The sequence below is a fragment of the Lithobates pipiens genome, unplaced genomic scaffold (assembly GCF_037356315.1).
Source record: "Lithobates pipiens isolate NorthernLeopardFrog02 unplaced genomic scaffold, aLitPip1_a1.2 Scaffold_16, whole genome shotgun sequence".
In the NCBI taxonomy this organism is placed as follows: Eukaryota; Metazoa; Chordata; class Amphibia; order Anura; family Ranidae; genus Lithobates; species Lithobates pipiens.
The window spans coordinates 33,855,173-33,869,593 of record NW_027507748.1 but is presented as its reverse complement, the minus strand read 5'-3'; the positions used below and the strand labels follow the sequence as shown (position 1 = coordinate 33,869,593).

The 14,421-nt window shown below is 46.8% G+C and overlaps 1 protein-coding gene across 2 annotated transcripts in view; it reads left to right on the top strand.

Moving 5' to 3' along the window:
• The window catches only part of LOC143981695 (granulocyte-macrophage colony-stimulating factor receptor subunit alpha-like), an 87,659-nt gene extending 82,991 nt beyond the window's left edge, over positions 1-4,668 (top strand). For both annotated transcript variants that reach the window (XM_077479709.1, XM_077479708.1), the window contains one exon: positions 3,972-4,668. Coding sequence is in view for 1 of the 2 variants with exons in the window: in XM_077479708.1 (XP_077335834.1) it covers positions 3,972-4,079 (108 nt within the window). In the remaining variant the exon portion in view is untranslated. The remainder of the gene's footprint in view (positions 1-3,971) is intronic.
• Positions 4,669-14,421: the final 9,753 nt, after the last annotated feature.

Here is a 14,421-nt window from a genome sequence, read left to right as displayed (position 1 = left end):
GTGCCCATCAATGCACTCTCACTGTGCCCATCAATGCACTCTCACTGTGCCCATCAATGCACCCTCACTGTGCCCATCAATGCACCCTCACTGTGCCCATCAATGCAGCCTCACTGTGCCCATTAATGCAGCCTCACTGTGCCCATCAATGCAGCCTCACTGTGCCCATCAATGCAGCCTCAGTGTGCCCATCAAATGCAGCCTCAGTGTGCCCATCAAATGCAGCTTTATGGTGCCTATGAATGCAGCCTCACTATGCCCATTAATGCAGTCTCACTGTGCCCATCATTGCAGCCTCACTGCCCGTGAACGCAGCCTCACAGTGCCCATGAATGCAGCCTCACAGTGCCTGTAAACGCAGCCTCACTGTACCTGTAAAACACAGCCTCACTGCCCATGAACGCAGCCTCACTGTGCCTGTGAATGCAGCCTCACTGTGCCTGTGAATGCAGCCTCACTGTGCCTGTGAATGCAGCCTCACTGTGCCTGTGAATGCAGCCTCACTGTGCCTGTGAATGCAGCCTCACTGTGCCCGGGAATGCAGCCTCACTGTGCCCGGGAATGCAGCCTCACTGTGCCCGGGAATGCAGCCTCACTGTGCCCGGGAATGCAGCCTCACTGTGCCCGGGAATGCAGCCTCACTGTGCCCGGGAATGCAGCCTCACTGTGCCCGGGAATGCAGCCTCACTGTGCCCGGGAATGCAGCCTCACTGTGCCCGGGAATGCAGCCTCACTGTGCCCCTTCAATGCATACTCACTGTGCCCCATCAATGCATACTCACTGTGCCCCATCAATGCATACTCACTGTGCCCCATCAATGCAATTTTACTGTGCCCCTTCAAATGCAGCCTCCCCATCAAATGCAGCTTTACTGTGCCCCTTCAATGCAGCTTTACTCTGCCCCATCAATGTAGCCTCACTGTGCCCCATCAAATGCAGCCTCACTGTGCCCCATCAAATGCAGCCTCACTGTGCCCCATCAATACAGACTCACCTGGATGATGGATGTACTATCACATGAGCCGGTCTAGGGGGGCGGGACACCACGCTGCCGAACACAGACCCAGCTCTGTGACACACTGTGGGAGATGCCCACAGAGTATATAGGGTGGGCCATATGGTATATGGGGGGCGGGGCCCATGCCATTTTTTTCAATGATTTTCATCTATATTGCTGGGACCCCACAATACATTACAGCCACAAGTAGCTTTAAATGACATTTTTTCCTTTACAAATGTAATTTTGCTGCGGTATTGTTCTAAACACGGGAAAAATGCACTACTTTACAGGTATACTAAGGACACCCTCCAGGCACGATATTTAAAGGAATATTTCATTTGTATTATTTCACTTTAAACATTATTAAAATCACTGCTCCCGAAAAAAAAATGTAAAACTTTTTTTTGCATTGATACATGTCCCCTGGAGCAGGACCATGGTCCCCAAACACTTTTTATGACAATGACTTACATATAAGCCTTTAAAATTAGTACTTTTGATTTTTCACATTCGTGTTCCACAGACTTTAACGGTGTTCACGTGTTCAAACACATTTTTTGCCTGTTCGCATGTTCTGCTGCGAACCGAACCGGGGGGGGGGGGGGGGGTGTTTGGCTTATCCCTAATTACATTATAATTATGCTACCACCATCAGTATGTGCTGTAAATTGCCTCCAGCACTGTTTTTGTTTCTTCTCACTGGAGGCTGCCCTTTTCCTGAAGCCCAGAGCCCCTGAACAGCAGTAAATCTTTAGGCTGTCAGCAGATCGGCTTCTACATTTTCAGCACAGTGCCAAAAAATAGAGAGCAACTGAGCATGTGCAGAGCAGGATGAGACAGTGTATTACTGGATTTTAAACAGTATAGGCACTTGTTGTAATGTTTAACCTGCAAAAGGGGGCCAGCCTGCAGTGATCTAGCCGGACTTAATTTTCTGACTAAAGTTGCACTTTAAGTAATACTTACAGGTCCTGCTGTCTCCCCCCAAGCTTGTATCTATATAGTAAAATATATATAAGAGAAGCAGCAGACTGATGGCCTCATCTTTCTGCCACTCCACTCTTTCTTTCAATAAGTATGTTCCTTGTAAGCACGTGAGTGTTGCAGCAAAGATGGCTACTTGTTCTGTTTCCCCATCTCCCCAGTCTAAGCTCTGCTGTACAGGGACTGCAAGAGGCTAAAAGAAAGTCAGGTTTAGGTACTTACACTGCTTGCACTTAAAAAATTACATTTAATTATGTATTTATGATTGCAGAGCTGCATTTATATGTGTGTAGTGGTGACACTTTGGACAAAGTGTCTGTCATGTACAAATTTAGTTTTTGCCTCAGAACAGTAAAGGGGTTCTGAGGGTTAATTGTGTAGGTTTAACTTTGACATCAGTTTGGCTGGGCTGTGTTAGAGCTCTGCCTGGTCAAGTGTACAGTTATGTGCACATGACAGATCCAGAACCAGGCCTGGTTGGACGCTTTGGGTATCGGCTTCCCCGGAGCCAATCAGTGGGTGCGTCGGGCCCCGCTGAGGAGTCTGGGGAAGGGTACTTGAGATGTTGAAGTCACGTGTTCAGTGTCGTTCGTGAGCAGGGCTGGACTGGGACAGAAATTTGGCCCTGGACTTTATCCAGACTGGCCCACTTACATTTTGAGTGTCCCATCAGCACCCCTTACATCAGAGTGTCCCATTACCAGCGCCCTTACATCAGAGTGTCCCAACTGCACTCCCTTACATCAGAGTGTCCCAACTGCACTCCCTTACATCAGAGTGTCCCAACTGCACTCCCTTACATCAGAGTGTCCCAACTGCACTCCCTTACATCAGAGTGTCCCAACTGCACTCCCTTACATCAGAGTGTCCCAACTGCACTCCCTTACATCAGAGTGTCCCAACTGCACTCCCTTCCATCAGAGTGTCCCATCACCAGCCCCCTTACATCAGAGTGGCCCACCGAGCCATCGGCCCACCGGGAAACTCCCGGTAGTCCCGATGGCCAGTACATGCCTGTCTGTGAGGCCCTAGCGGTCTGTTCCTGATTCTGGACCGGGATAGCCCCGCAAGGGGTCCCGGTCACGGGAGCGTTTGTCGCTCTGCCACGCGCTTCGGTTGGCTAACCCCAATAGACCTGCCTGGTCTGGGGTAGGAATCCGTCTGTTCCCGAGCCTCGGAACCGGCTGGTCCGAGGCGCAGTAACTGAGGGAGGATTCAAGGTGTCCGGGTGTGCTCTCGGCTTGGAGGGGCACCGCAGCTCGTGTAAGTGACTGGGGGAGGATTCTTCGGAGGAGGGCCAACAAGCTGGCATCCTGAGAAGTGTCTGGTTGCTGGGTTGTGAAGGACACTGACAAATTCACGTTTTTTCCAGTACTGTCAAGGAGACAGAAAACGTTCCAGGTACTGAGGAAAAAGGTTCCTGTTCACTTCTGTTACCAGTTACTCAAGGTCAAAGATTTCACAAGTTCTGGATCAAATTGCTGATTGCCATAATCTCTGGCTAGAGATTTGTTCAGCCTTGAAGCGCCCAGCTGCGAGTGGCTACTCCCTGGGTGGTATTAGAGACTTTCTGATATTAGCAGTTCAAAGTGCCTGAGTTTCTTCACCCTTGACCTCTGTTCCCATATGAGACTGTGTTGTTGGATGTTACCCCTGCAAATAAAAACCTTTTCTAAAGGACTTTTATGGTGTCAGCGTCCAAAGTTGTTGGGTACTAACTCTTAGAGCCCCTAGATGTGGAAGAACCAGCCAAGCGGAGGTAACTGGTAAGCCCAAAAGATAAGGCTGCCCTGCCAAGGCTTATGGCCGCTACATGTGTCTTTTATATCTGTCCAGAGTTTAGTTTTCATGAAAGTTAAGAACAAATAAAGTTTTACATTTAAAGCCCAACTACAGCTAAATTGTGTTTATTTAATAAGATAGAGAAGGGTTACATTTTGTCAGTTTTTTTTTATAGCTATATTTAATTCTACTCTCTGTTTTCAGGATCAGAACATATTGGACCCTCCACCAAAAAAATATGATGATGAAGAATGCATTTACACCTCTATAACAGAAATATCTAAAAAAGATCAACTTGAAATCATAACTTGACCTCGGGGGTCCTGGGCTGGTATTGACCTCACGGGTCTTGGGCTGGTATTGACCTCGGGGGTCCTGGGTTGGTATTGACCTCGGGGGTCCTGGGTTGGTATTGACCTCGGGGGTCCTGGGTTGGTATTGACCTCGGGGGTCCTGGGCTGGTATTGACCTCAGGGGTCCTGGGCTGGTATTGACCTCGGGGGTCCTGGGCTGGTATTGACCTCGGGGGTCCTGGGTTGGTATTGACCTCGGGGGTCCTGGGCTGGTATTGACCTCAGGGGTCCTGGGTTGGTATTGACCTCGGGGGTTCTGGGCTGGTATTGAATTCAGGGGTCCAAAAAAGTGACCACTGCCCCCACCTATGACTGGTCTTTGTATGTCAAACAAATATAGGGATTTCCAAGCTCAGACTTACCAATGACCAACCGAATTGACCTGTCTAACAATATGCATTAAGAACAGGGGTTTAGTTGTACACATTTGCAAATACATGCATAAGCTGCAGGCCCCACCCTGTTTCCTGCAGTCCCTAACTATGGAAAGTCTGAACTCGGGAGTCCTGGGCTGGTTTTGAACTCGGGGGTCCTGGGCTGGTTTTGAACTCGGGGGGGGGGGGGGGGGTCCTGGGCTGGTTTTGAACTCGGGGGGAGGGGGGGGTCCTGGGCTGGTTTTGAACTCGGGGGTCCTGGGCTGGTTTTGAACTCGGGGGGAGGTCCTGGGCTGGTATTGAGCGTGGGGGTCCTGGGCTGGTATTGAGCGCAGGGGTCCTGGGCTGGTATTGAGCGCAGGGGTCCTGGGCTGGTATTGATATGTATAACTTTGTCAATGGACTTTGGGCTTGTGTTGATGGTATCAGTTTGGGACACCTCTAAGATCATTTAGAATTCATTGACAGGTGCCTTCAGCCTTTGCTTCACCCACCCTGTGAACTGCATTTGATCTGTTTCAAGCAAGTTTTACAGTCCTATTGAGTTTTATAGAAATGCTATGCCCACTTGAAGCAAACAGAAGCTCAAAAAACACTGACCATTAAAGAGAACCTTCCACCTCAGTGAAGGTCTCTTTATTCTTTGGGCCTCCCTTCCCAAAACATTGCATAAAGGCTCCTTTGAGGACCTGTGGGTGGAAAATAGTTAGATAATATATACTCGCTTTTCCCTGATTTTCGTAGCACAGGGGGTAACATCATCCTCCTGCTGACAAGATCCCTAGGAATGAGGAGTAACCCAAATCTTGGAAGAAGATGCTGAAGCACAGTACAGGATCATGTTCTTGTGGGATTTGGGTTACTCATGGTTCTCCGAGATCTGTCCGGAAGGTGGAAGACATCACCCTTGCCTATGTGTCATGGAAGGAAGCCAGGGTAAAATGCGTTTATTTTCTAACTTTTCCCCCCTGCAGGTTTTTTTTTTTATTAACCTTTACCCAATGTTTTAGGGAGGGAGAGAGGAACACCTTAATTAGTGGCCCTTGTCACTAAGGGAGAAGGTCCACTTTTATATGTCAACACAAAACCATTATGTGGTGGAAATTGTTTGAGGAGCCTCAATGTGAATTTATATCATCTACGTCTTCTTATATGTTTGGTGATCCCTATCCGAGGATTTAATTGGATGTCGGACTTTTATATTGTGCTGCTGGATTCCTCATGGATGTCAACAAGGCCAATTGATTGGAGGGAAGATGGAGAAACTTACAGATTGGTTCTTCACTTCAGGGCTAACCGATATTATGAATCTCCCTCCACCCAAAATGAATGTAATAGTTTTAAATTATTGCCTTATTTAAAGCCTAACTCCAGGTTTGATGGAACTTTAGTCTAAATTAACTAACAGATGTGCTTGCTGTATGCGCTGTATAAACTGGATGTACAGTAAACAACTGTGTTGCAGCAGGTGGACAGAGACTTCTCATCCCGTTACTGGGACAAAATCGAGTTGGCCTGAGCACTGCTCAGTCATTCACAGGACGCTTTGTATTTTAATGAATACATAGGCTTCCTCTGATTGGCTGGAGTGCAGCACATAACATCATCCTCTCAGCTCTCCACCTCAGCCAATCAGAGGAAGCCTTGTATTAAAGCGGTTCTCCAGCCTCCTCCCCCTCCCATTCTTTTTTTATACCCCTACATACTTTGTGGTAGGTACTGAATGTTTAAAATACTCACCTGCCCAGTGGTCCAGCGGTGTCTTGCAGAATCCTGTCAGAATTCTGCCCCTGGCACCCCCATCTCACCTTGTGACATCATCCCGAGGCACATTTAGCCTATGGGCCTAGGGATGATGCCCCGCTAAGCTCGCCCCCCTCCTCCTTTCTCCTATGAAGCACCATAGTGCTTATGTGATTTGCGATTATGTGACGGATATGTGATGTGCAAATCTCAGGAGCCATAGCAGGCATAATGCCTATAATTTACCTAAGACAACGAAAAAAAAAGTGCACTTTACGTGGGGAGGAGGAGTGGAGAGGGGGAAACTTCACAATAAGGGTGGAATTCTGCTTTTATTCAGAAAATACAAAGCCTCCTGTGAATGGCTGAGCAGTGCTTGGCCGAACTCAGTTGTGTTTTGGGTACAGGATGGAAATTCCCCAAACCGCTGCCGGAACACAGCGCCGTATACTGTATGCAGCTGATGTCGTATGTCGCCATGTTTTTGTTTTCAATAGAGTGGGGAAAGGTTAACATTTCTCAAAGATTCTTCATGTGGTGAGGAGCGGTGGATTCCACAATGTGTATTTAAATTAGCATTTTGGAGTCAACTAGTAGCCCTATTTGTCTTAGGACCTCTGTGAGTGGTCCTCAGGACAAGAGGGACTGTAAAATATGTATTATTAGCCTCACTTCGCATGTAAGAATCCAGAGTGAAATTTGTTTAAAATGCCTAAGGATACTTCAATGATGGTTGTGGTATTCCTATTACATATTGATTACCTTTACAGTTTTATATGCTTATTGCACAGAAGAAGGACTAAACCTCTGAAAGACGTTGCCTTTTCCTTGGATATTTTCAAGAAATATGTGGAGTGGCGCTTTTAATCCGTGTCTTACTGATAACGTTTTTTTTGTCTGTGGCCCCCCTTGTAGAGATTTTCGTTTCTTGTCCCTGTGACACCCGTACAAGAAATATGGGAAGTCAATGGGACAGGAAGTCATGGACACCAATGCCAACATTGACCGAAATCCAAACCCTCACTCACGTTTTTTTTTTTCTGCTGGAGAGATTTCTTCTCATTTCCATCATTTCATATCCTGACAGAGGTGAGTGGGAATCTCTTCAAGGATACAGATATGAAAACCTTATTGGGGGGGCTCTGACCCTCCCCAATATATCCTAAATAAAGGTATACGTTTCAACTTTTTTTTGTCGTTTTGGATAAAGTAGGGAAGGGTTGCACATCCTCTCAGGTTATTATTTTTGCTATTGGTGTACCGTAGGGAGATTTTTCCCTTCCTGTCCCTTCCTGTCCTAAAGACTCAATAGAAAGTTGCAGCACAGTGGTGTAGTGGTTAGCACTCTCACCTAGTAGTAAGAAGGGTCACTGGTTCAAACCCCAACCACAACACTACCTGCCTGGAGTTTGCATGTTCTTCCTGTGCCTGTGTGGGTTTCCTCCCACAATCCAAAGGCATGCAGGTAGGTTAATTGGCCTCTGTTCAAAATTGGCCCTAGTATATGAATGAGGACTTTGGATTGTGGGGACCAACATGAGTGTGCAATGTACAGGGATAGGGACAATTGTAGACACTCACTCAGGTTGAACTGGATGGACTGGTGTCTTTATTCAAACTAACTATGAAAGTTAAGGAAAATCTCCCAAAAGAAAGGGAAATTTCCCTCTTAAGGCCCGTACACACGATCTGACTTTTTGACAACAAACATGCAAATTAGATGTTCTAAGGCAACATCCGACCGTGTGTAGGCTCCATCGGACTTTTGTTGGCTGTGCGAACGGACAAACTTTTTGACAACATAAGTCCGATGGAGCAAAGTCCGATCGTGGGTACACAAAACCATCGGACTTTTGTACAAAGTACAAACACGCATGCTCAGAACCAATGCAAAAGATCAGACAACAATACAGAAGTTGACCAAAGGGCGGCGCCGGAGTAATTGAACCTCCTCTTTTGAAGTGTGCTCAGTACGTTAAAACGTCACTACGTTCGTGTTTATTGCTTAAAAAGTCAGATCGTGTGTATGCAATACAAATTTACAGCCAACGCCCTTTGCATAAAAGTCCACCAGAAAGTTTGTACAAAGTCCAATCGTGGGTATGAGGCTTTAGATCAGCCTTTCTCAACCTTTTCAACACAGAGGAACCCTTGGAATAGTTCTCCAGTCTCGGGGGGAACCCCTGCTAAAAATTATAAATCTACAACTCATGATACATTAGTGTGATGGTCAGTGGGAAGAATGGTCCTTACACTTGTGGTCATTGGGAATAATTACCTCCTTACAGATCGCTAAAAAGATCAATGATGTCGGTGGGAACTTATCTGAGAGGCAGAAATTGCCCAATGCTGAAGGAACCCCTACAACCTCTGGAGGAACCCTGGTTGAGAATCACTGCTTTAGATGTTCATCAGCCCTCTACAAATGGAGGGGTAAATCTCCCCAATGGGGACACAGATAGCATTAAAAACTTGACAGGATGTCTAACCCTTGCCCACTCTATTTAAAACTTAAAAAGATTTTGCCAAGAGATACATTTTAAGATCATTGATCATCTTATTTAAAGAAGACCTACTGTATAACGGCTTTGGCTACTTTTTTTTTTTTTTCTAAAGACTTTTAAAATGATTGTTATATGTGATTATTTGTTTATTTATATAAATTCTTTATTTTCAATTTGTAATGAGTTTGTGTCATGAGTGACCCTGGTATTGCAGAGCATTATGAGTTATCTACAGAGGGCACAGCACTAGCTATTTACTTTCTGGCTGCCTCTCTCTTATTGAAACTCCATATGGAGCCGCAGGCAGGAGTGTGTCTGTCTCTCCTCTGGGACATTCAGGTGTGTTTGATGTTATGTAACAACAGTTTTTTTTTTTAAAAGTTAAAGACAAGCCTTTTAAACACATTAAGGCCCCTTTCACACAGACGATCCATTTTTCAGTTTTTTAGGTGGACCTGAACAGACACTCCATAGCGGTCTATGGAGGGACGGATGTCAGCGACGGAGGAAAAACCTATTTTTCCATCCCTCTGCAGAACCGGATCGGGTGACGATGGACTCTGCGGTCCGTCCTCGTCCGATCCCCCATAGGGGAGAGCGGCGCTCTGGCAGGTCCGTCTCTGCACACTGTCATCTGCTCAGCAAGGATCGACGGAGCGACCCCCCCGCTGAGCAGAGCGAGCTCCGTACAGTGTGAAGGAGCCCTAAAGGAGTTTAGAGCCTCATATGCTGGGTGGAAATGTAAAAAAATTAACCACTTGCTTACTGGGCACAGATACCTTCCCGCCCAGACCGATTTTCAGATTTCAGCGCTGTCGCAGTTTGAATGATAATTGCGCGGTCATGCAACACTGTACCCATATGACATTTTTATCATTTTTTTTTCACATGAATAGAGCTTTCTTTTGGTGGTATTTAATCACCACTGGGGTTTTTATTTTTTCCTAAACATACAAAAAAAAAAGACCGAAAATTTTGAAAAAAAAAATCAAAAAATCAAAATTTGTTATAAAATTTTGCAAACAGGCAATATTTTTCTCCTTCATTGATGTGTGCTGATGAGGCTGCACTGATAGGCTGCACTGATGGGCACTGATGAGGCTGCACTGATGGGCACCAATGAGGCTGCACTGATGGGCTGCACTGATGGGCACTGATGAGGCTACACTGATAGATTGCACTGATGGGCCCTAATAGGCTGCACTGATGGGCACTGATGAGGTTGCACTGATAAGATGGCACTGATGAGGCTGCACTGATAGGTTGCACTGATGAGCACTGATAGGTGGCACTGATGAGGCGGCACTGATGAATCTGCACTGATAGACGCCACTGAAGGGCACTGATAGGCGGCACAGATAGGTGGCACTGATAGGCAGCACTGATAGGTGGCAATGATTGACAGCACTGATGGGCACTGATAGGTGGCACTGGTGGGTACTAATTAGCAGTAGTGATGGGCACTGCTGGCCACTGATTAGCAGCACTGGTGGGCACTGGTTAGCAGCACTGGTGGGCACTGTGTGGGACTGATGTCTTTTTTACAGAAGCTGGTAATCCGCTTTATTTTTTTCTCCTCACGCTGTATATAGAGACAGTATATAGGAAGAGTTGTCCCTGAAGTTAATTGTTGAAGTCAATGGGCGTTCCATAACCTCCCATCCCTATCCAAGTTATTACCCTCAATAAAAAAGGAAAAAACAAAGTCATGGACCGTTCTCCTACCCTAGAGTGCCTGTGAAGATTCAGTGTGCCTGGCTGTGCAGGGTGGGGGATTCCAGTTTAACTGTGGCTCCTTAGGGGGTGCGCTACACACCTATGCCATTCGAAAATACTTGATTTTTTCATGGAATGTTCACTATAAGCCTGTTGTAACAAAGACAATAATTTCACTCCCACTTTTGCCAATTTTCACACAAAATTTGATGTCAACGCCAACAGTGCAATGCACATACGTGTTATTTCTTCTACTACTCTGTAAAGACTGAGTCAACTGGTCTACCACCCAGCTACATTGAGCTACACTGAGGTGCTGCAGGCAGTGGCAATATGGTGACCAAGTCTGTAGCGCGTCCAAGAAGAAATACATATACTTGTCCTCATTTGGGCTTCAATGGCCATATGGGGGAAGCTAAAGGAATAATTTTCCAGAATTGGGCAAAGGTTGAGTCTGAGCACCAGTAATGGGCAATGAGCTGCAATTGGGACGTCTGTGGAGACCAGTATGGCCATATGAGGAAAACCAGAAGTATCCACAGTAACAGTATTTTTCCAGAATCGTGGAGAGGTAGATTATGAGGACCAGAAATGGGCAAAGAGATGCTAGAGGGACCCAGTGGGGAGGCCAAAGCACCTTCAGTAATGCCGCGTACACACGATTGGAATTCTCCTCGCAAAAAGCTCTGATGGTTTTCCCGCTCAAGCTGTCTTGCCTACACACGGTCACACCAAATTCCGATAGTTTATAACGCGGTGACGTACAACACGTACGACGGGACTAGAAAAAGGAAGTTCAATAGCCAGTAGCCAATAGCTTCCGTCTCGTAGTTGAATCTGAGCATGCGTGAGTTTTGGCGTGTCGGAATTGCATACACACGATCGGAATTTCCGATAGAAAGTTTTTTCCGTCTGGAAAATTGAGAACATGCTATCGATTTTTGGCTGGCGGAAATTCGGAACAGCTAAATTCCGATGGAGCATACACACGGTCGCATTTTGCGATTGAAAAGCTCTCATCGGTCTTTTTGTAGCCGGAATGCCGATCGTGTGTACGCGGCATAAGCCCTTGTACACACGGTAGGACATTCTGACAACCAAATCCGTCGGATTTTGGCCGAAACTGTTGCATACACACAGTCAGACAAAGTTGTCAGAAAATCCGATCGTACTTAAAGGAATGACGCTATTTCATTAGGACGGGACTATGTTCACGCTAGTAGCCAATAGCTTTGGTGTAGGAATTTGATCTGAGCATGCGTGGCACTTTGTCCGATCGGAATTATCTACACATGATCAGACAAAGTCCGATCGGATCATGTTATCGGAAAATTTTATAGCCCAGCTGGAAAACTTGGTCCGTCGGATACTCCGACGGAAACAGTCCGATGGAGCCCACACACCGTCGGATTATCCGACAACACGGTCCTATCGGACATTGTCCATCAGAATGTCCGACCGTGTGTACAAGGGCTAAGAGATTTTTTCATCTGGAATCAGGTAGAGGTAGATAATGATGACCAGGAGTGGGCACTGAGCAACAATAGGGACGTCTGTGGAGACCAGTATGGCCATATGTGGGGAAACGGAAGTATTCTCAGTAACAAGAGTGGGCACTGAGCTGCTAAGAGCAAGTCTATGGACTCCAGTATGACTCAGTAGGGAAGCCAATGTACCCACAGGAAGGATGTTTTCCTGGAATCAAACAGTGGTAGAGCATGAAGACCAGGAATAGGCACTGAGCTGCTAGAGCATAGTTGCCAACTGTCCCGGGACATTCCCGGGATTAGGACATTGAATTGAATTTCCCGTTTTTTTGCCGCCGGCCGCTAGAGGTCGGCGGCCGGCGGAGACAATGTCACCGCCAGCCGCCATTTTTAAGAAGACCAGAAGTTGGTCTACACATGTGGCGCCGCCCACCTCCGCTGCCAGTGTGTGTGTGTGTAAAGTGCAGTGGGCGGCACCACAGTTAAACGTCTCCGCGCGGCAACGGCAGCCAGTCTGTCACTGTGGATGTCGGGGCGGGGGCCAGTCGGATGTCGGGGGCCAGTCATGGTATGTAGATGTCGGGGGCCAGTCTGTGGATGTGGGGGCCAGTGATATGTCGGGGGCCAGTCTGTGGATGTCGGGGGCCAGTCTGTGAATGTGGGGGCCAGTCTGTGAATGTGGGGGCCAGTCTGTGGATGTCGGGGGCCAGTCTGTGGATGTCGGGGGCCAGTCTGTGGATGTCGGGGGCCAGTCTGTGGATGTGGGGGCCAGTCTGTGGATGTGGGGGGCCAGTCTGTGGATGTGGGGGGCCAGTCTGTGGATGTGGGGGGCCAGTCTGTGAATGTCGGGGGCCAGTTGTATGTTGGGGGCCAGTGGTATGTTGGGGCCAGTCTGTGGATGTCGGGGGCCAGTCTGTGGATGTCGGGGGCCAGTCTGTGGATATGGGGGCTAGTCTGTGGATGTCGGGGCCAGTCGTATGTCGGGGGCCAGTCTGTGGATGTCGGGGGCCAGTCTGTGGATGTTGGGGGCCAGTTGTATGTTGGGGGCCAGTCTGTGGATGTTGGGGGCCAGTGGTATGTTGGGGGCCAGTCTGTGGATGTCGGGGGCCAGTCTGTGGGGCCAGTCTGCGCGCGCCGCATTTTTACCGTTTCCTATGCCACACCTATAAACGCATGCCCCCCGCCCCCTAATTATACCACGACTCCGCCTACTGCCAAAAAAGTGTCCCGAATTTTTTTTTTTACAATGTTGGCAACTATGCTAGAGGGAGGTCTGTGGAGCCCAGTATGGCCCAATATGGAACTCAATACTGCCCTCATTAAGAGCATTTCCCCAGAATTGTGTAAAAGTAGAGTAGGAGGACCATAAAAGGTGCACTGAGCAGAGCGGCTACAGGAAGCTCTGCGGAACCCCAAAGTAGAAAGAATAATCACAATTGTGGGCTTCCTCATATTTTCAGCTATTTTTGGAGAGCTTGCATCTGTGTGTCTTTCCAAGTAAAGAGGGTTGTAAGATTGTTTGAAAAAGGGAAGGATATTCTAAAAGTATGTTGCAAAAAAAGTTGCTAAAAACAAAAGAAGGTAAAAGTCTGTAGACATAGTTGGAGGTTGTGAAATATGAATGCTTACAAGAAGAAGAGTGTTAAAAAAAAAAAAAAAAAAAGACCGAAAAATATAAAGTTGCAAACAGCTGGTTAAAAGCTAGTTGCAGTGCTTAGAAAAAGTATTCATACCCCTTGACATTTTCCACATTTTGTCACGTTACAACCAAAAGCGTGAATTTATTTCATTGGGCTTTTATGTGATGGACCAACACAAAGTGGCACATAATTGTGAAGTGGAAGGAAAATGGTAAATGGTTTTCAATTTGTTTTACAAATAAATATGTGAAAAGTGTGTGGGGTACATTTGTATGGCGCCCCCCGGAGTCAATACTTTGTAGAACTGCCTTTCTCTGCAATTACAGCTGCAAGTCTTTTTGGGGATGTCTCTACCAGCTTTGCACATCTACATTTTTGCCCATTCTTCTTTGCAAAATATCTCAAGCTCTGTCAGATTGGATGGAGAGCGTCTGTGAACAGCAATTTTCAAGTCTTGCCACATATTCTCAATTGGATTTAGGTCTGGACTTTGACTGGGCCATTCTAAAGGCCCATACACATGATAGGAGTTTTTGACAACAAACATGCAAATTAGCTGTTTTAAGGCAACATCCGACCGTGTGTACGCTCCATCGGACAAACTTTTTCGGTTTTCATTACACTTTTGTTGGCTGTACCAACGGACAAACTTTCTGGCAACAAAAGTCAGATGGAGCAAAGTCTGATCGTGTGTACAGAAAACCATCGGACTTTTGTACAAAGTACAAACCCGCATGCTCAGAACCAATGCAAAAGAACAGACAACAATACAGAAGTTGACCAAAGGTGGCGGTAAAGAGCAGAAAAAACACGTGATTTGGTTAAAGTTGACTGAAA